At 40.3% G+C, this 21,921-nt stretch overlaps 1 protein-coding gene across 17 annotated transcripts in view; it reads left to right on the top strand.

The window, feature by feature from the left end:
* tanc2b (tetratricopeptide repeat, ankyrin repeat and coiled-coil containing 2b) overlaps positions 1–21,921 on the top strand; it is a 133,843-nt gene that overhangs the window by 59,863 nt on the left and 52,059 nt on the right. For 11 of the 17 annotated variants that reach the window (XM_067487131.1, XM_067487124.1, XM_067487133.1 and 8 more), the window contains 2 exons: positions 5,460–5,531; positions 7,965–8,144. In XM_067487131.1, coding sequence (XP_067343232.1) covers positions 5,460–5,531; positions 7,965–8,144 — 252 coding nt within the window. Of the gene's footprint in view, positions 1–5,459; positions 5,532–7,964; positions 8,145–15,804; positions 16,114–21,921 lie in introns of those variants that run through there. The other 6 variants (XM_067487134.1, XM_067487138.1, XM_067487143.1 and 3 more) reach the window with 3 other exon arrangements.

The raw sequence follows: 21,921 nt of genomic DNA on the forward strand, positions 1-21,921 counted from the left end.
GTGAGCGGCCATCTGCCTTGGCCAGTTGGGGTTGAGTGAAGAGTGGAGAGATAAAAGAAAACAAGAGCAACTGGAAGCAACAAACGAACAAAGGGATACCTGCAGAAAGAAACGTAGAGAGTGACCACGGCAGAAGGTGTAAATCCATCCATATATCCATTATCTGTAACTGCTTATCCTGTTTTAGGGTCACGGGAGGGGGGAGGCTGGAGAGTATCCCAGCTGTCATTGTGTGAGAGGCGGGGTATAGCCGGGACGGCTCACCAGTCTATCTCAGCACCAACATAGACAGACAACTATTCACACTCACATTCACACCTACGGGGAACTGGGAGTCACCAACTAACCTAGCAGGTTAATTGTGAGCATCTGTATCTAATGGCAGATGTAGTGTTAGCCATTTGTTAGCAGGTTTCTTTTTTTAAGCTGTGTTGTTTGTAGACGTTCAGTGACAATACAGGATGATGGCTCCAGAGATTGGGAACCAGCATACAATTTTAATAAATATATTCTAAATCATGTTTCGTCTGGAGTACTGTAGACAGGAAAAAAATCAGTCAAAATTGTGAATTGTCCGTAAAATTGAAAAAAAAAAAAAAAAAAAAAATCAAGGTTACATTTTACTAGTTATGTCAGCCAGCCCTAGATTTGATGATTATTAGCTTGATTGACAACAATATGAGTATGGTATTACTGCTGCTGTCATTATGGCTGATGATTAAATGTTTCCTACTTCTGCTGCTTGAGAGATAAACAATGCTTACAGGTTAGTTCATTTAATCAGTTAACATCTGTTTTTATTTTTTAGAAAATAAACAGACAGATATTTTGACAAAATAATCTTTTGTCAAGTATCGAGCTTATTACTTATTCCAGCTGCTTAAATATATAAATTTCTATTTGTTGTGTTTGGGGTATTTAGCGTTGGCCAGCTTTGTAATATTCCAAATCAAACTTAGAATTTTGCCTCCCTGTGATACCCTGGAGTTGAACTTTAGGGCCATGTTGTATGGCAGTACAATAGTCAAAATCCCAGACTCGCTTCTATTAGAAGTTTCAGTTTGGCAGCACTCAGCAGTGATTCACTATTTGGCATTTACCTTTTCCAATTTTGAACTTTTCTTTTTAACACTCTTTAAATCAATCTCTATTTTGGTAAATTACCCTTGGTACATCTACTCACACACCACTCACAACTCCATGTGATATATGGTGCACACATTCGTTTTTACTTGTGTGTGGGCAACCGTGTGCTGAATAAATGTCAGTATGTTTTATTATTGTAGCTCACACAGAATCCCTCTGTTTCTACACGAGATTTATATGGATTTGAAAAAATGCACAATTATTACTCTATCTTCAGAGATGGCATGAAGTATCAAAAGTACAAAAGGGAATTATGTGGCTGGTGTAATTTATTACACAGACTAGGTGATAAAATAAAATAAATAGTGTTTATTTCTTACCTGGAATATTATTTAGATGAATGGTAAGAAAAGTTTGCTTTGACATGAAGAGTAACTGCCGATTAATTAGGGAACTACTTTGCTTCTGGAGGACAAATAGTGTTTGACAACAAGTTGGCAACATAACTATGTTAGAGACCCAAAATGCAATAAGCTAAGGTAAGACATAAATCCGAAAGGAAGCTCAAACTGAATCACTGCACTGTCACTGAGTGAAGGCACTGAGCCCAAGGTTGTAATTCTCTGGGCTCCTTGAATCTGGGCGGTGTCTCAGTTACATGGTTCAGTTCCAGTGTCTTTTTTTCTCTTCACAATGTTGTCCCTCAAGTGGAAAATCTGCTGGCATCAACTGCACTTTTGGAAGTTAGTCTATTGTCCAGTTTAATACATAAATCAAAAACCAACACAAAAGGAGTCGCTGATTGAGTGATTAATACAGACTAAGTCATTACAGTCAGAAACATTACTGTTCATGTACACATTGTCATTAACTGTCTCAGCATTGCATTTATTTACTTAACAGGCTATTTCCCACAGGATTACTGTATAAGGTTGCTGTAATCAAACTCCTACTTAAAATGTTTTTTTTTTTTTTTTTTTTTTTGGATCCAGATGTTTAGTCAATTATATGCCAATATACCAAGTATTTTGCAAAGCAATTATGTGACTACCTGCGCAGATTCACATTTATGTGAAGATTTCCAGTCAGGATTGAGGGTACATCATAGTACAGAAACCAAACTCGTTAAAGTCACACAGAATCTTCTTTCAGCTTCAGACAACAGACCTGTCTGTATACTTGTCCTGTTGTATCTTAGTACAATTGACACCATTGAAGAGAGTATAACAGGGTCTAAGGGTCAAGATATAGCTGCTGGTGGATCTCTCTGATGCACTGAGCACCTTGTGTCTGAAGTGTCTTCTCGTAAACTTTATGTTAAATATTGTTAAGCTCTTCCTTTAGCCAAAAGTGATTGCACGAAAGACGACAATTTGTAGTAATCATTGCCAAACAGTACCTGGGGAAAGAAGCCTCATTTGGGAGCAGAGGTCACATTCACCACTGTGAATGTGGGCACTTTTATTAAAGTCAGTCTGAACAACAATGTTAACTCTCCACGCTTCGCGGGATCACTATCAGATGTCACGCTGACTTCTCCCATAATGACTCTTTGTCCAAGTGCGAAATTAGCTCCTTTGATATCCTAACACCGCAGCGTGGCATTACAGCTACAAAGAATAGCCCAACAGAGTAAGTGCACCATTATTTCTTTGGTTTAGCATATGGTCTTTTACCTTCAGAGAGAGCAAAGCTTTGACTTTACAGCTAAATATGATGTGGTTACAGAGTAGAGATTGTCTGTTCTGACATTGAGACTGGTACTCAGCTGTGTTAAGCTGCATGCTCATGAGTGTTTGACAGATGTTGTGTAAAAAAACAGACTGATGTCCACTGTTTGTCTCTGCAGTTGGAATGAAAACACATCTCCATTTCTGTCAAACAGGGGTCCTCCCTTTTCATGTTCTCCGTTTAATAGGACATTGATTTGTGTGCCTTGACACTGTACTGCCTTGGCTGGTAGCAAGAAAACAATCTGTAAGGAGGAATAGACACTAAATAGGTAAAGTCAGATTTGTGCTGAGTGAACTTTTCTAAAACTTAATAACAAAGTTATTTAAAGGTACGGTGGGAATATTGTAAGCATTGCTGCTTGCATAAGCCACAGTCACCGTTTTATCCACCACTTTCTCTCCCTCATTGTCAGAGGTAACACTAATTCTGCTTGGCATTTTCAAGACTGATTGACAGCTCCACTCAGTGCTTTAACTCTGCCAACTTCCCTGAATTATTGGTGCTACACCTCAGGCTTTTTACGATTTTAAATAGACCAAACAGTACACATGTGCTTCAAACTGTCACAAGTTAACCACAGAAGTCCGATTTTCTACTTGAGCCCTCCCATCTTTAAAACAAAGACACACTAAAATATTTTTCTACAGTGGGAAAAGCTTTAGTCGGTTCTGTTTAGGCAGTGTCAACTGGACTTCTTTCTTTTTGGTTTCAAATATTTCGTTATTCATCCGAGCAGCTTCTTCAGTCTGTCGGACGGCGTAGGCTTGGAAAGGGGGGTGTGGCGGAAGTTTTATTTATTTATGTATTTATTTTTAATAGACCTGCAACCATACCACTAGATGCCACTAAATTATACACGCTGCATCTTTAAATTGATAGTCTTGCTTAGATTTGTCATTTAGTGGGTGGAGTGTAATTGAACCTGACAGCACTTTTTTTTTTGTCAAGTATAACAAGTAGAATTAAAGCATTTTACCTCAAATGTTAACAACAAAGACAAAGAGTTTCAGATATGACATTTAGAAGATCATCTTATGAGAAGCATGGTTCCTAAAACCTCACCCTATAATCAGATACGCCGCAGGAGCAAACTACATGTGCAAAATCTATTATTGTGTGCGATTGAGCTTTCCGCTTACAGCGTCACACACTGTCTGTGCTTGCGTATGTATGAATGTGTATTTTCACAGCTCACTGGGCAATCAGTGCTTGTAGTCATGGCATCTTTAGAGCCTGTGTTTTTATGGTTTTTCCAACACTGATTTTACTAGATTATATGGCTTATCATGTATATAAGTGAGAAGCTATTTTTGGTGAGATGTTGGTGTTGAACATGCATGAAATGGAGGTGTCAGGGTAGAAGGTGTCAGGGTAGAAGTGTTCGCAAAACGATGTATGTTTTTTGTATGGTAAACACCAAGTGCAATAGCAATGTTTTGCAAAAAAAAAAATGTAAATGATATTCTTTGATTGCATCAGTTTTTGTCAGTATAGCCATTAATTTGACACCCTTGACACATCCTGACATAGTGGCTCAGGTCAGGAAGTGAACGCTAAACATCCTCTGCAAAGGACTTCCTTCCACAATCAGTGTCAATCTCAGGCTGGCCCAGTTCTCACACAATCATGCCCCATGGCTTTTTCTATCGGCCTATCGACAAGCTTGATCTTTCCACCGGCGAGCCAATCTAACCTGCTGTGTGGCTACTGGCACACGGTGCGTGAATCTGCGATGGGAAAGATAATAACTCAGTATTTGTTTGGGTTTTCTGGGCTGATGGTGAGCCCTGTAATCCAAATAAAGTGTGGGTCTTGCCAAAATATACAGCCCTCTCCTGATAAAAAGCTGTATTGTTTTTCTGTTTAATGCAACAGTGTTTGATCTTTCTACTCTTATAAAATCCATCAGTTTGAACAAGTTGGTGCAGTTTTATTAATAGCTCACTTAATTCTTCTGGGATGTATTTATTCAGAGTATAAATCATTTGTTCCAAACCTCCTCTGTTGGTCCATTGTGCTTTACAGCAGATCCATCTGCACTTGAGCAGGATTATGAAACCATCCCCTGGTGACACTGAATGTGCTGGCCAGTGATGCCGCCCCCAACCCCCACCTCCTCTTTTCAGCACCATCCACTGTGGCTAATTCTGCCTGCCTGCTCCCTTGGGCATAATTGATCCTCATATCATTACTATATGGGGATCTATCCTAGGATACGCCCACTCTTTTACTGCTAGTGCTTGCTCATTGAACCATAGAGCCCAGTGAGCTCTATGATGGTGGTGCTAACACAGGGCATTCTGCATGCAACAATGGCTGTAATGTAAACAGCTTTGTAATCTGCGTGGACATGCCCTTACACAGAGAGGCTTGCTGACTGTTTAGTCTAACCATGGGGAGGCAGAAAAAATGGAGCTTGGCAGCACGCTCTCCCTTTGCTACTATAAGGGGCCATCTAGGCCCCAGGAGGAGGGGTGTAGAGGGGCTGTGTATAAGCAGCCTGCTGGGGGTCCTCCGGTCCCACACCTGGCTGATCGGAAATGAGGAGGTTGCCTGGCTGCTGGCCCGCACCTCCTCACAATGCTACCAGCACCACAGAGCTCACTCCTTGTCCTTCTCTCTCTGCTCCTCGTCTGCAGATGGTGGGAGCGAGGACTTGGGAGACCCCCGCTCACCCAGTCTAGACCCTCACCTGAGCCACGTCGGTCAAGGTAAGCTTTTGTACATCCTTGATCTTAAAGACTCATAACACACATCTTTTTTCTCCTCAGCAATAATTTTTCTTTTTATTTGGTTGCCTATTATGCAGTGGCTCCCAGAAATTCATGCGTATTATTTGACTGAATGAGAAGCGGAGTTGTCGAGAATAACCATGCAAGCTCTTCCCCTACCTTTACCTTTGTATTTCCTGTAATATGTGTCTCTTGGCTGCTCCCTTAATGTTTTCACAGTAAGAACCCATGGAGCCTCGTGTGTCAGGCTGTATTTTATTCAACTTTATAGCAAAAAAGTTTATGGGTACTGGGAATGAAGTTGTATTTATAGGGATAGAACTGTATGAATTTTATAATCTTGTAATGTTGTCTGTAAATCTGAGTTACTTCAGGGGAAATAGGCTGAACACTGTACAACACTATCAACAGCGGGAATGTTGATGCTTGGCAGGAAATGTTTTGGGCAATTATAATTTCATGTCGTCCCCCCCCATGCATGTTTTGAACCAAAGCGCCTCGGTGAGTAGGTGTTGGTGTTTATTTTGAGGCATGGAGTGGCCCTTAGACATGTCTCCTATCACAGTCTAAAATAAAACACTATCATTTCCCCCTCGAAGCTTTTGTTTTCTGGATTTCACCACTGAAGTGCCGCTCTTCCTCCCTCTCCACCTTTCCAAGCATACACACCTTTTTATTTCTACTTCAGCTTATAAGATTTTGCATGAGAGTTTGAAATTTAGTGTTTCAGAATGTTCGTGTGAAACGCCTCATTCAAATGGAGAATATTTCATGTTTTCATCCAGCGTTGGAATTCACTTCAATTGAGATGGATCTTGACGTGCGATAATTGCTACCAGAATACCAAGATCCCCCTTGGTATTCACACCAGGCTCTGCATACATGAGGAGAATTTCCATGCTGGGAGACATAACCACTGCTCTGGCTGTTGTTTTTGCTTTTGCAGTAACATTCCCCAGTGAATGGATGGACTGTCTCCAGTCAGTCCTTTCAGTCACTACGCATATCTCTGTGGTGACAGCAGTGGCGGAACCACAGAGATGTGTGTTATTTCTTCTAAATGTGCAAGAGTTTGTATATTTGTATTACAGCAGCTTATTTGCCCCTGTCCTAACAGTGGAACTGGCCACCTAAGGGACTTGTCACAGACGACTGTCTGATAATGGCTTCATTTCTCACCGTTATCCGAAGTGAGATTGTTGCGAGAACAGTAAGTTCTACAGGTCCGTCTGTAGGGAAATGGTCAGTTTGAGCCAGGACAAATTCACAAAATGAATGTTATGTTTATGGACAGCGGACTGGTTTTTCATTTGCAAGGGGGTACATGTGTGTGAACTTTTTAAAAACTCTCTATGTTGGCATAGTTTTTGAAGGAATAGAGGAAAAAGAGGGTGGTTGAGTGATGGAGAGTGGTTGTTTGTGCTCTGTCTGTAATTACGGCTCATTGTAAGAGGCTTTCTTGTAAATAAAATGCTCTCTCATGATTATGACTGTGCTCATTTTTGGTTTGTTTAAACACATTTCAGATGGTTAGAAAATTCTCATTTATTATATAAAAAATTGCAGGGTATTGTGTTACCGTGGGGCTTACAGCAGTCAGGCAGGCTGCAGTTTGTAACGGCAATGTGAATGTAAACGGCATATGTTGCCTGCAGGGATGGCAGGCTCTTCTGGGTCACGCCAATCTTGTTACACTCAATACTGTGTTTGTATTGATATCAGAATAGAGAAACCAGGCTGAAGTGTGCTTAGGGTTACTCATATGTGCTTTTCATGTGGGGTGGGAGGAGGACAAACAAACACCACACCAAGCCAATGCAATCCAACACCATTAAATAAACTCTACTAATGCTTAGACAATAAGCAGCTTGATAGAATATTGGGTGGGTGTTGATATCAAATAGTTGTTTGTGATTTATTAAGCTATACGATGATCTAGGATGGATAACTGAAAAGGCCTACTGGGGCCAAGGAGTTTAGGGCTAGAGCCTCTGTAGCTGATGTTCATGTTTTTTAGTCAAAAGAGCTCGGTTACGAGATACATACAGCATGACCACCGAAGATGCAAAAATATTTAAACAAGTGTTACCAATAACCTGAAAGCATCCAAAATACATGCAAAAATTACAAGAAACAGACGGCAGTTATATAAATTGTATTGCGATCCATCATTTCAGTGTTTCTGTCATTAGAATCAAGTATCAGCATCCGTATCTTTCTGATGGTGCAGTAATGTATCCATGAATACAGAAGAGAACCATGTAGGATGATATTTCAGTGAAAATAGACTTAAATATACATTTTATCACCGCCATTTGCATCTCCATACTTTCTCTGCTTTCGTTGCAGAAACTGATCATGAAAGATGAGGAACACGTCTCACGCTGCTTTGTGTTCCCTCCTATCCTGCAGGTGGCAGCATAGACAGTGACTGTGCCTTTGAAGGAGACTACGCTGTGCCTCCACTCTCAATGACCGAGGGCATGCAGCACATTCGCATAATGGAGGGCGTGTCACGCTCACTGCCCTCCTCCCCCTTGCTCACCCACCAGACCATCAGCGTCAGGCTACAGCCCATGAAGAAGCTCACAGGTACAGAGGATTCGGGATTTTAATCAGTTGAGCTGTGTCGTCACATGTTCAAAATGTGGGTTTGGGAAGGAAACCACAGCCAAGAGAGATGTGGGCTAAATCTGGTTCAAATGTGTTTTGTACGCCCATCTTTGCCTGTAGCTGTCCTCCTCCACAGTCTCACTGTACTAATACAGCCTCCCTTAACCCTTCACTGCACGACTGTAGGCAGGGTAGCTAATCAGAGAATCACGCACCATGAATTAAAACAGATTTCATGAGACAAAATGAAGAGGAGTAGAATGGCTTTCTCACCCTGATGCTTGTTGATAAGCAGAATCACTTACCGTATTACTTACCCACTAATTCTCCGCTGAAACATAAAGCAGGGCTGAGCTCTGGCCTGCGGCAGACACTGCAATTTCCAATTCTTGTAATCACCAAAGTCCTACCTAATTGACAGTGCCAAGAAAAGCTGATGGACTGTGAGCTGTGGTCGGCTCTACCCTTCTTTATCGCTCTTTATCTTCAACCACTAATCGTTTCCTTCCACTCTCATCTCAGACTTGTATGCAATGTGTAAATTTGCCTTCCCTCTGTCTCCCTGTGAACTGGGATAGGAGTCTGTGTCATGTTCCCTCTGCCATTATTCTGTGGAAGCTGTGGTTTGGTACACTATGGACATCCTAGGCTTACTGCTGCAGTGGATTTCAAAGCGAGAAATGAAATATTGACATTGCAGCTTCACCCAGTGTCACCCACTCTACAGAAGTAGAGTGGGTGTGAAGGACTTTAAAGCTTGATTCAGTAGTCACCACTAGGGTGCACCAGCCTCTTAGCTTCCTCAGATCATTAACAGTTTCTGTTATTCTGGAGGGACCATGATTTTTACATCATACAGAATGATTTATGCTCTCTCCTGGGTCATCCAAACTGTGGGATTTAAAGAGGAGCAGACCAAAACTGTTTTTATTTTATTACAAGTGTGTGAGATACACCAATGGTGACTGCTCTATGTGTGTGACAAGATCCATTTTTTGTGAGGGGGGCGACGGGCCTTGGGAATTGGATTTGAGACCAAGCCAATATCATCAAGTTAAGTCACAGTTTTTCTCTTCGCTTGCCTCTGCGGAGCTGAGGATCCTTCTTTATTTGCTCATTCTTGTTTTTCTGTTACTTAATGTTATAACAGATTGAGCCTGATTTGATGACTACACTTTCATCTGAAAGAATCAAAGTGACTTTTTTTAGATTGTCAGGTGGGTGTAAATCTGTAAGTGTGTGTGCACCTATGTGCGTTGTTATCTTGATAGTTGTCACAGGGGATGTTGTCGTGCAAGAATAGCTTCATTAATGGTGCGCCGTGCCGCCTCACTTGTACCATTTTTATTCTGCGGCTGACGTAGGTAGAGGTCTCTTTGCAGTTGTATCAAACATGTAGTCATTTAACTTGATAGGTTACACCAATCAAGTGCTGCTGGTTCTAAATGCTACTGTGTATTTTTATGTTATTAAGATAGAATGTAGTGATTCTCTAATTCTAGTATGCTGCACTTGCTGAATTAGGTTTCTGGATTTATTTTACCTTGGAATGATTCGTCCATGGTGCTTTTGTGTCAGATATATAACTTTGGCAGGATAAATAAAGCAGTGTGTTAATCCTTCCAGGCTTATGCTTCTGTCACACCACCCGTAGTGGGTTGTTTTGTTTTCTGTTGTAGTAAATTGAACAAGGAAGAAAACAACATATAAAGACATGATTTGTTCAATGAGTGTGACAATTGTGGCATTGAGGGACTGAAATTAAAGGTGATTTGGCTCCCATTCCATTCTCAATGTTCCAATCCAGGCTTATTCTTAAGATCACGTCGATCATGTGACTTTACATAGATTATAGTAGCTAAACTGCTCTTGCAGTTGTACGTCACATGATCGACAAAAACCCTCAAATGTCCGAAGGTGCCCTCTGTCCTTCAGGTCCTCAAAGACACGTCTGCTTTCAAGTGGCATCCACCAGCAGATTGCACTATAGGTCTCAACCACCCCAGCTTTCTCACCCTTTAATTAATTCAACTCAGCACCACTTCCCGCACAGCTTGACAGTTCCAAGCTTGTGTGTGCGCTGGCGTCAGAGGACAGAACCCCTCCCATGCCTGAGATTGGAGAGGTGGGAGGAAGAGTGTTGGCAGAGGGGAGCATTAGAGAGCAACCAGCAGCAGGTGTAAAGGCTGTGACACTTTGATCCCCCCTGGTGGCCTCTACCAATTGCAGCCTTTCTTTGCCCTCCTGTGTGGGCCCTGATTGGTCTGGTGAGGACTTGAGTTATTCAACCTCAAGGCTCTGATAGAATGAATATGCTATGAAAGCGATGACCTTTTTAGAGAATCATTGAGTTTTTGATTTCATCCCCTCTTGCTGCACCAAGACTCTCAAGGGGGCCTTTGGATGCTCGTGGGGTCAACTTTTGAAACCGTTTGGTGAAGCAGGCAGCAGATATACTGACGAATCCCACTGTACACAATCTACATATTTCTAGTGGTCACTCGTGATTTTTTGTGATCAAGACATTAATTAATTTTAAAAAAATTTCATTGCATTTACTGAAAAGAGAGGATTGTCAAATAATGTACAGATAAATTTGGCCAATTAAGCATTAATAGTAAAAATTATAAAAGAGTAAAATGAACAGTTTAAATTAAAACAAGCCTATATACATTAATTATATCTATTTGAGTTAAGTTCTCTAAATGTAGATAAAATAATGAACTAATTTTAACTCGGCTGTCTGCTAAGAAAGACCATTTGATACAAGCTATTAAATGGACGTAGTGGTAAGATTGTTTTTCAATTTTAATATAATTTTCAAAATATATTTTTTTCTATCAGCATCTGTAATTTGACAAAATACAGCCCCAGTTCCAAAAAAGTTGGAAAGATGTGTAAAACGTGAATAAATACAGAAAGCAATGATTTGGAAATTTCATCAACCCATATTTTATTAAGAATAGAATATAAACAACATATCAGATGGTGAAACTCATATTAGCTTGTTTTGAATTTGGTGGCAGCAACACATCTCAAAAAAGTTGGAATGGTGATGTTTTTCATTGTGTAGCATCCCCTCTTCTTTTAACAACTGTCAGTAAACGTCCGGTAAGTAAGGAGACCAGTTTCTAGAGTTTTAGGAGAGGAAAGTTGTCCCATTTAAAACTAAAAATGTAAAACTCATTTGGAATTAAAATAAGGAATGGATGAGAACTTGAACTGATAAAATTGTAACAATACCAAACCCTGACTGCCAATCATCAGTTTTTCAGTGATGGATATTTCCTTTCTTCATTTGTATTTGAATATGGGTTTTACAATTAAAATTGCTTTAGATGCATTCAGGGACCATACAGATTGTCGGTCATCTGTGCTTCAGAAACACTTAATTGTAATTAATATGAATTAATATTAATATTCAAAAACCTAACACAATAAAACATAGTGAAATAATAAACAATTATTTAAAGCATCAAAAGTTTAAGGACTCAGTACAGAGCTAACTTCTAAAAGTCACCTGTAATAATTTAACTGAAAGGTTCATATAACTTTGAATTTATTAAATGTACATTAATTAAAATGTGCAGGCTGTTCACTTCCAATTAATTATGCCAGTCAATTGTTACCTAGATAAACAGGTACCTAGACCTTTATATTTGAGTGGTTCTTGACAGAAATGTCTCTTCACATCAGTATTGTTCCCCTGAAGTTTAAAAAAAGTGAACAAAGTCTAATGGCTGTCAAATTAATGTAGTGGAGTTAAAAGTAAAATGTTTGTCTAATTTGTAATGCTGTAACATGAGATTATTTCAGATTTGTACTTAACTTAATATTTTGACCGGGGTGTGTTTCACATATAAAGCACTCCTTAAACTGCATGCCTGTTTAGCAGGTTCCCTACCCACAGTGTTTATGCTTTCTATTGTTATATTTCTTTTGTCCAAGCCTATGAGTGCCAGTGATTGCTTATTCTCACAGTGATACAGTATCTTATTAGCCAATTTTTATGAGTTGTAATCACTGATTGCTTATTTGTTCCTTAATAAGCGCTTCACTCAAGTGTCAGGCACACCAGAGGCGGCGCTCTCGGTTGACTGACTGACCCTGCTTCACTCTCAAACATTTAAGGGGAATTATATCAATATCTCTTCCCAAATTACTCTGCTTTCCCCTAATTAATGGCAGTAATCAATACAATTACTGCCTCCCCATGGATTGCCATGAAAAGGTAGAAAACTGCATTTGGCCTTAAACGTTAAAAAAAAGCCATTTTATTTTGCTACTAAGTTATTTCCCACTCTTGCAGTGATTATCACAGTAATACATCTAAAATCCTTTGCTTGTCTGGTGCTTACAATAATGGAGTCTTATGTGAATAAGTGACAATGTAGTAAAGGAAGCTAACATCTAAATGGTCTCAGCATCAGCGTGGATGGTCACTGTGCAGAACAGCTTAGTCAGGTTTTACAGCTCATTGTGTGGGTGGTCTTAAAGGGGACCTGGTGGCTCAGTGGTAGACCAAATGGTAAATTGGTAAATGGTTATGGCATTGTGTTGGGATATAGAAGGCCCCGGGCTCGAATCCCACCATAGCAGGTGTGGCCCCACCCGGCCACCAAGGGCCACCTTGATTACCTCTAATTTTTCACGAAGAGTTAGCTCTCAGTTGTGAGACTTTGCAGCTTCTATTATTTGAACATTTCAGGAAATTATTGGTGTGTGATGGTTGTTCAGAAAAATCAGGACTTAATTTTTTACAGTTTTGTGTTGTATCATTAGATGAACAAATAATAGATTAATGACCAAACATTGACATATTAATTTTTAATAGGAATAAACATGCAGTCATGATTTATATCTACTCTTCAGTGGTGAATGAGGCAAGTTGAAAAGAATTTAATAAAATTGCACTGAATACTTTCTGAGGTATATAATTAATTGGTCATTCAATAAGGTAATAGCATAGCTTTACTCTACAAATTTACAGATGCAGTTTTTAGCTTTCAGTTTGACTTTACCTCAAAAAACTTTACTTCAATAAATAAGGTTAGTTAATTTTGTTGTGTGTTTGGACAAAACAAGCAAGAAATTGTGATGGGTCTTTTTAGTATATTCTGACATTTTTTTGCCTTAATGGTTTACAAGGAAAATCATTTGTGATGAAATTGCTACTTGTAGCCATAAACCACCATCAGGATCATATAGGAGAATCAGGAAACAATTGGCAACAATAAATGTCAGGTGTACTGCTGCAGCAACAGCCAACACCTAGTACAGCAAATGTTGGTGGCATTCCCTGCTTTCTGGAAGACAATGTGCAATCCAGATGTTTACCTGAAGTCATGATGCCAGCTAACACAATTCTGCAGTGTGCCACGCCTTGAGTATTTTATTATCGTGTCCTCTCAATTTGTTTTTGAAAGGAGGGCTGACATTTGGGACGTCTCATTCTACCTCCCTCTACGCCTCCTTAGCCAGCTTCGCACTTTATGTTGCATCTGGTATCCTCTGTGAATTTCTGAAATGAACACTGACATTTGGGACATCTCAATCTCCACGCCTCCTTACCCAGCAATGCACGTCGAGAAAATGGTTCTTCAATTATCATCATTATTTTTTATTTATTTATTTTAGCCTCAGCCACCACAGACCCTCCAGATGATTTGTTCCGCTGAAAGGAAATGTGACATTTTCAGCTCCGTTGTCACAGGTGAAAAATAAAGAGTGAAGGTTAAGTGTAGAATGGAGTTATTGAAATGGATGGATGATGCCCTCAGGGGGAGCACTAAAGAACCAGTCGGATTAAGTCTTGTTAAAGAAATTCTTGACATATTTCAGCCATCACCTGAATAGTGTTTTAATGTTTCATTATTCTTCCTTAGGAGCAAAAATCTGTCCTTTTAAAGTTTATTTTCCAATTTGTTAATGTAATGTTGCTTGAGGGAATTCATAAATTTCTGTATCTAACATTAGTTGCAGTTGCTTGGGTTCTACAGTCATGATTGATGATGCACAATATTAACATGAGGAAGAGCTAGTGTTCCGTTAGTAGAGGATGAATGACTGATGCATAAACTAATCATTCACTGTAAATGCTATGAGACTATCTCAGATAGTGTTTCCCATACGAATATTAGCAATATGTCCTTCTCGTCTAACTCTGCAACAAACCATTTACACGTATTCCCTGAAATGTTATCTCTGACTTTGTTTTCTTTGATTCTGTCTTTGTACAACACTGTCTCCTATATGTTCCCATGCAACTAAACTGCCAACTTAATTAGGTTTTTGTATGGAACATAATAAGAGAATGATTATGTTCAGATGCAACTTGTTTTTGAAACAACGAAATGTTACATTTAGTACGGCTACTGAAACGTCATTGAAGCATTTTGGAGACAGAAGAGAGAAAGTCAGGATGCTACAGAAACATTGATTTCGTAAAGTTTGGAATCTGCCACCATCACCTATCATGGTCAGATAAACATAGTAAAACAACACATTTAGGATAAACAAAAATCAGCATAATATCAATAAGTAAAATAAAGTTATGTCAGATGGTAGTGGGAATAAAGATTATAGTTTATTTCTGGACTTATAGCTGTAAAAGTATTTATAACATATCCATCTATCTATCTATCTATCTATCTATCTATATATCTATATGGCAGAAAATAAATCATCATTAAAAGACCCAGGTTTTATGACTTCCTTGTAACTCTAGTACATCTTTAAGGCTTGTTGGTAACATTTGCAGGTGGCTGGAGATATCACTCTGGGGAAATAAGTGTAATTGGAGGAGATTATTAAAAGACACTTAAAAAAAACAGCAGGCTTATGGCCTGACGGATATGAACCTCAACAAAAGAAAACGGTAACAATAAACTCTCAGCCCCTTGGGTTTGATCCACTAAATAGCTGTAAAACATGGCTGCAGCTGTACAAATACAGTTTCAAGGGTAAAACAAGGACAGACAGGGATCCCTGAGCCCTGGAGGAAAATGGAGTAGATTTTATTGAAATCCTTGTTCCATCAAATACTGCCTCTGTTCTTTTTTTTTTCTCCACTTGTGATCTGTCCCCAAAGCTCCGTCCACAAATGGCAAAACTGTGTCCCTTTAATAATACGCTCACTTCCTCCCTCCCTTTTTTTTTTTTTATGCCATTTTCTTTCCTCCCTCAATACCCACCCTTTTCCTCCCCCTCCTTTTGCTCTGCGGTTGCCGTGACAACAGCAGCACTGCACCATTCATCTGTTGGAGACCTGGGCTCCTGTTCCTGTAAGAGAGTGTGCGCCTCTCACATCTATACATAACAGGCCAAGTGCTAATGCAGTCACGGTGGAGAACGAGGAGCTCACTCCTATCTGCGCTCACGGGCACCTCGCAGGAAACATTCACTGTGCTGCCATTTAAAAAAAAATAAATAAATAGTGGTGATGGTTTTGATCACCTGTCAAATTGCTGGTACCTGCAGCCACCACAGAGGTGTCACCTCTGTGTCCCCTCTTTCCCCAGTGACACAGTGACTGCTGTGTTCTTCCTTCCTTTTTTCCTCCCCCCCCTTTTCCATCTCTTTTCCTCCTCCACCACCACCTCCTCCTGTTCTCACTCCTCCCATCACTGCCATATCTGCCTGGCTCCGTATCATTTACTGCAACTGAACTGAGCGGGCAGCATCGGCACTGAAACCTGTGGAGATTTCCTCAGAAAAGAAAACAAGAGGGAAGATAGAGGGAGACCTTCTGTTCCTCCGCACTTATCCCCCCTGCTCTACTGCAGGTGTTTGTTTCCTTTTTCTTTTTTTTCCTTTTCTCTTCTTTTCTAATTTTTGATGAGCTGGTCATCGCTTAGGGAGGAAGGACTGCTTGTGTCACTGGAAGGGGAAGGAGGGGAACTGGTGCCGTACTCCAGCCTTCAGGAATGCGCGATCTGGTTTGAGAATGGTGAGCCCTGCCACACCCTCTTTTGCTTGTTTAATGCCTCCATCTGTGTCTGCAAACTGTGCCTTCCCCTTTCACCTGCTGCTCCATGCCAGGGCTTACTTCAGGTCTGTCTGCTCCCTCTGGTCTCACAGCTGGAGCGACTGTGTCGGCCACAGGTACAAATGACGTTTGTACAGACATGGGGCAAAAGGGAGGAGCACAGAAAAGTAATTTCTCTCCGTGAAATAATGCATTTGTCAAAGGGCTGCACTTTAATGACAGTGTAGGCTTGAGGACCTGTGAATCAACCAGAGTGTGATAATGTAAGTGTTTTTTCGTGGCGAGCTGGTCTGTTTCATGCGTCAGCGTGGGTGAGCATTCAATTGTCTTTGAGAGTGTGTGTGTGTGTGTACGCATGTGTGTCTGTTGGTGTGTTTCTAAGCACAAGCTGTGGGCGGCTAATGGTACTTGTTCTTGTTGTTTTGTGTCTCACTTTTCCTTTCCAGAGCACAGCCTTATATGCAGCATATGGCTGAGTAAATGGGTTAAAGTTGGTGGGGAATAGTTTTCCCCACACCATGCAGTGAACAGCAGCAGCAGCAGCTTGTTGTTGTGTACCAGAATTGCCCTATCATGTGCAGGGATGTGGTTCCTCCTTCCAGTTCCAGTGCTGCAGGCTGCCTACCTCCCTGCCTTATCCCAGGGGACTGCTAGCTGATGTGTGAAAGAACAAAATGTCTCAATAACACTGTCTGCCAGCAAAACACAAGCACCTCATCAGCAGCTGCTATTGCTGGTCTCAGGTGAATGGTTTTTGATGAGGCGCCCACAGCCGGTTTTCACACCACTTAGTATCACCACCTGGAGAGTGCTTTGATGAGCTTACCTTGTCAGCTGTCATTCAGGATGACTCGGGCAATGACATTAAGAACTTCGATTTCAGGGTGGCTAAGTAGCCATGTTGATTAGGTCCATGGTGGAAGGATGTTTACTGGTTTTAGGATTCCTTTGCGGGTATTTGAACCTTATGGAGCAGGGTGAATGAGGTCTCATACACTGTGATAGAAAGCTTCCATATTACTTTTCTCTTTCTCTCTCTCTGGATATGTTTGTGAGAATGATGATTACATGACAAGAAACTATGTCTGATGCAAATACAGATGCTACTTTATGTCTCATCTGGGACCGGCATGGAGCTTGTAAATGAAACTTAAGCAATGTCTCAGAAACCCCTAGAGAACACGTGTGAAACAGTATAGTTAGTGCAGTTACAGTACGTTGTCCAAGGTTATTCTTGTTCTTCCCTGGGGGGAAGTAGAAATGTTTCTGGTGCCTTGTAGGCTATGTCAGTGGCCATGATCTCATATTTATTCACAATTAGTGGCGTCTGGCTTTGAATGATTGGCTTTCAATTGACTCGGGCCACTTAAGTGAAAATCAGCCAAATAAACCTCATATACCCTCTGCAGTGGTTCAACATCATATTGATTTATTTAATTGTTCAATTTCCTTCCCTCGCAATCCTGTGAGTGTTTGTCAGAAAAATGCCTTATAAGCCTAAGATAAGTTATTAAATACATATGACAGGCTGTCTCAAATCCAACCTCCTTGGGTCAGTTTTTAGGCTTAACTTGACACAGCCTGACCTGATTAACCTGATCTTAGGCCATATTCACACTTTCGTGACACTATGACCATTGTATTTTCCGATGGAACTACAGCTTTGTTTCATCACTCAGTCTTTACTGCAAAAGTAGCCCACTGAGTAATTCTACAGGCCGGTGGGTATAGTGTATGTACTACTCATGACATCCTGGCTGTAAAGCCTTGACGACACAACGGCCCTTTAAAATCCTTCACAGCGTTTGCCAGTGCAAAAGGTTAGAAGATAAATGTAATTACAAGGTTCACTGGAGTAGTTGAAAACTAGTTGGAAGGTGTCATGTTTCTCATCTTCATCTGTCAATCAGGTGACCTAGTGACTCTCGGACTCAGCTTTTACCACAAATGACATGTCGTCCAAGTTCATGTCCTTTACAGTCAAGCAGCAAGCCACTCAGTACCTAAAAGTTAGTCTTTTTTTATTCTTGATCTCCCTCCATCCAAGCTCTTCAAAGTCTGCATCCAGTGTCTGTGCAAGGTAACAACCCACCATTAGAAATCTTTCCAAATGATTTCAAAATAGCCACCATATACCGTATGCTAGAAAAATGCAACAAAGATGGTGCTGGCTTGGCAATTACAGGCCCATCTGTAATCCGCCTTTCCTTAGTAAACTTCCAAAGAGAGCTGTTGTATTCAATCATCTAAATGACAACAGCCTATTACAAAAGAGCAGAAATAGCCCAGTGAAAAATAAGGAAGTGAAAATCATTGTCGGTGCTAACAAAGTGGCTGTCCTTAGTGCGCTATTTGATACGTGACAGCTTGATTAAAGGTCTTAGATGTGTTTATTTGGTTTTCGTTCGATTTTAACACACTGTCACTGTCATCATTTACCACTGTTACGTAGATGATACACAGTTTTATATTTCAGTTTTACCAGAGCATCCCAAAGCCCTGACCACATCAATAAATGGATGTGAAACAAAAACTTTAATTCAAGAAGGATCCCACTGGAAGATTTTTTTTTTTACACTTATTGAAACCTAAATCCTACTTGAGCGTACAGTAGCTTAAGACGTTAGCTGTTTATTTAATGCACACTAAAATTATAGATCACATTACACTGTTACTAATCTCATCACTGGTTAAACAGGTTCTTTTCACTTGTTTACAACCTCCTTAAACCAAAGATTAATAACCAAATTCAGTCTTTCCTTGTTACCTTTCCACGTAACAATAACGACCGCCGTTTGTAGAATTACTTGCCACTTAAAAAGTTACCTTCCTTTGATTAAAAACTACCAAGAACAAGTATCTTTTTTCTGGGGTTTGATGTTTTCTCCTTTACTTTACTGGCACCGGATATTGCCACGTTTATCTTTTTTGATTTTAACATTTCTCCAAAGCAAAGTACTGCTTGCAGTGGATATTGTTTACATTTGATTTCATTTGGACATTTAGCAGTACCTTCCAGAAAAAAGCTGTAGAGTGGCAAGGAGAAACCCGCAGTGTGCTATTAATAGCAATGATAATGATTTGCTTACAAAACAGAGCGGTGGGTTACATATACCACCTCACTGCTTTCTGCGAATGCTGATGGTGGAGCGCTGAGCCAACATTTTTCTGTGAGATGCGCACAAACACACAGAGGCCTGAGAAGAAGTGTGCTGTTGTGTGTATGTGTGTGTCCATGCGTATCCAAACCCTTACGGACTACTGCACAGGGCTGCACAATGACACCAGCCCGTGTATTAACATTCACCACTTGTCTGTCTGCTGTTAACTTATTTGCTCAGTCATTTCAGGGTGCTGAACAGCTATGAGGCATTCGTCTGGATCACAGCTCTGACTTTGTAAGGCTGCAATCAGTCAGCTAACTATGTCTACAGGATTGCATAAGAGCAACAATTGATTACAGCTTTTGTCAGACACGAAAGATTTTTGGGGGACTTTGATGTTCGTTTTTTTTCGTCATGCTAAAGATAGTGGCAGATTATCAGAAACATCCTAATCAGAAGCTTAATCTAAGCTTAGTCATCTAATGCTTTTTGTTATTTATTGCCCTTTCTCAATGTTTAGTTGAATTTCTGAGAAGCAGAGAAACATTCTGTGCATCCAGATTTTCTCAGTGAGTAAGGTGTTGTTTTCAATTCTAGTGTAGCCAGGAGGTTATTAATATCCCCACTAGAGGTTGAACTCCAGATGAGACAGAGGTCAAAGCAGGCTATTATTAGGCCATTGTATCAAGTGGTGTCCTTGACAATTATACTACTCTCTCATTCTTAAAGGTGTATGTAAGTCACCAACAGCTTGCTGCTATAAGCATGAGAGCAGGCCTCTGTGGTCTCCGGTATGTGAAGAAATCCTGGTCCCGCCTCTGTGGCAGCCTCCCACCGAAGAAGCGAAACCGTAAAAGAAGTTAACAGTGTTGGAACTCCTCAGTGTTAACAATAGCTGCTGTGCTTCTACAGCTGAATCATGAGGGTAAAGTCGCAAGAGTAGACAGCTCTCTAGTATACCTGCAGCATGGATATCAGGAGGATTCACCGAAAATGATTTATACAGAACTTTAAATTTAAAATTATTGGTAAACCTGTTTTTAACGGATTTCGATGACGTTGCATCAAGGTGGATAGTACTTCCTGGCAGTTTCATTAACAGTGTTCATTGTTATAAATGATGTCATTATACAGAGAAAGTTGTAAGCTGAATTTTAAACCAAGATAACAAAACAGTCTGTAGGTCACTAGAAAACTATTAAAACAAAATTCTGTGAAAAATGTGTTGGGTTTTACAGCCGTGTCTGTTCCACAGTGCTATGAGCCCACAATATCTTTGGTCAAGTTAAGAAGTCCTACTTACCTTAGTCAGTTATAGTATTTTCAGCTATTTTCAAATGCTTTTAAAGCCGAACAGATTTTAGGTCCTTGCTGTTGGGCTGCTGCATACATGTTAATACTTTGTGAAAATGAGGCTTACACTCAAAACTCAAAACAGCTTCGGCGGTATATAGTCTTGATTTATTGATTTACACATTTGTTGATGCAGCTTTGATATCACTTGATTTTGTGCTGCTGGCCTAAATTAAGCCCACTAAGGTTATGTGAAATGTTGAATTAACAGCTTTGTGGGCGAGGGAGAGTTCAGCTAATGAGCATTCTGAGAAGATCTGCCCCTCCCTGTGCCTTCTTAAAATTCTGCCTGTGCCTCACCTTGCTCAGCTAATCCTCTCAAGGCTGTAATGATAGATACACACGTGTGCATGTGTGCAGACACGCCAGTACACAGACATAAAAGAGGGAGAGGCAGTTGAGCTAATGGACTTGCACTTGCTGACTGTCAGCAGCCTCTGTTTTGAGGCTGTGACTGAACAGCTCGCTGTGTTGCACAGCAGCATCTGGTCGGCATTGTTTTGTTCAACAAGTCAACAAGTGAAGCACACAGAATTGTCTGTGTTCTGTATGCACACTGGGAACAAGCCGCTGGGTCATTCATAAAGAATTTAAATTAATTTAAAACAATATGTCGAAAGTGCTTTGTGACAAAACCACACTAATTATCAGACACACACTTAAAGTTATGTATAATCTACTTAAGCTTTATTTACTAAATTGACCAACTCTGTACTTCCAGATTTTACTGCATCTTTCACAGCAAGTAAAGGTGCAACCCTTACAGATATGCCATGTAATCACATAAAAAGATGATATAGATGCACAGATTTCTAAAAAATGTATTCCTGTTATGGTAACTACAACATTTACACAGAGAATAAGGGGAATCCTGTCTCATGATATCATTTTGTAAAACAAGCTTATTTAGTTCCAAAATTTGTTGGTTTAATTTGATTTAACATTGTAAATCAGTTTCCCTTCACTATAATACAGTAATATTTACAAAAAAATTATAATAATGTGACATTGGTTGAACCATATATTCCGGTCCTTGTAGAGGGTCTATTGTGTGGAGGAATTCACACATGTATAAAGCTTTTCAGTGCCCCAACATTCCTATAGAAACTTAGCATCCACTTTATCTTTTCCGGGAGTAGCAGCAGTTTGCGTCTTTGAAAACTGAATTCGTTGAATTGAGGTGATGATGGGCAAACGTGTTCCTGTAGAGGTTGTTAGATGATGTGTGGCCGCATTTATTGGGAGCTTGAAGCTGTTCATGCCAGTGAAATCACCTCCTCTGTCTGTTACCACCACCTTGGAAAGGTGGAGA

This window comes from Channa argus, chromosome 20 (assembly GCF_033026475.1).
Source record: "Channa argus isolate prfri chromosome 20, Channa argus male v1.0, whole genome shotgun sequence".
NCBI classification, from domain to species: Eukaryota; Metazoa; Chordata; class Actinopteri; order Anabantiformes; family Channidae; genus Channa; species Channa argus.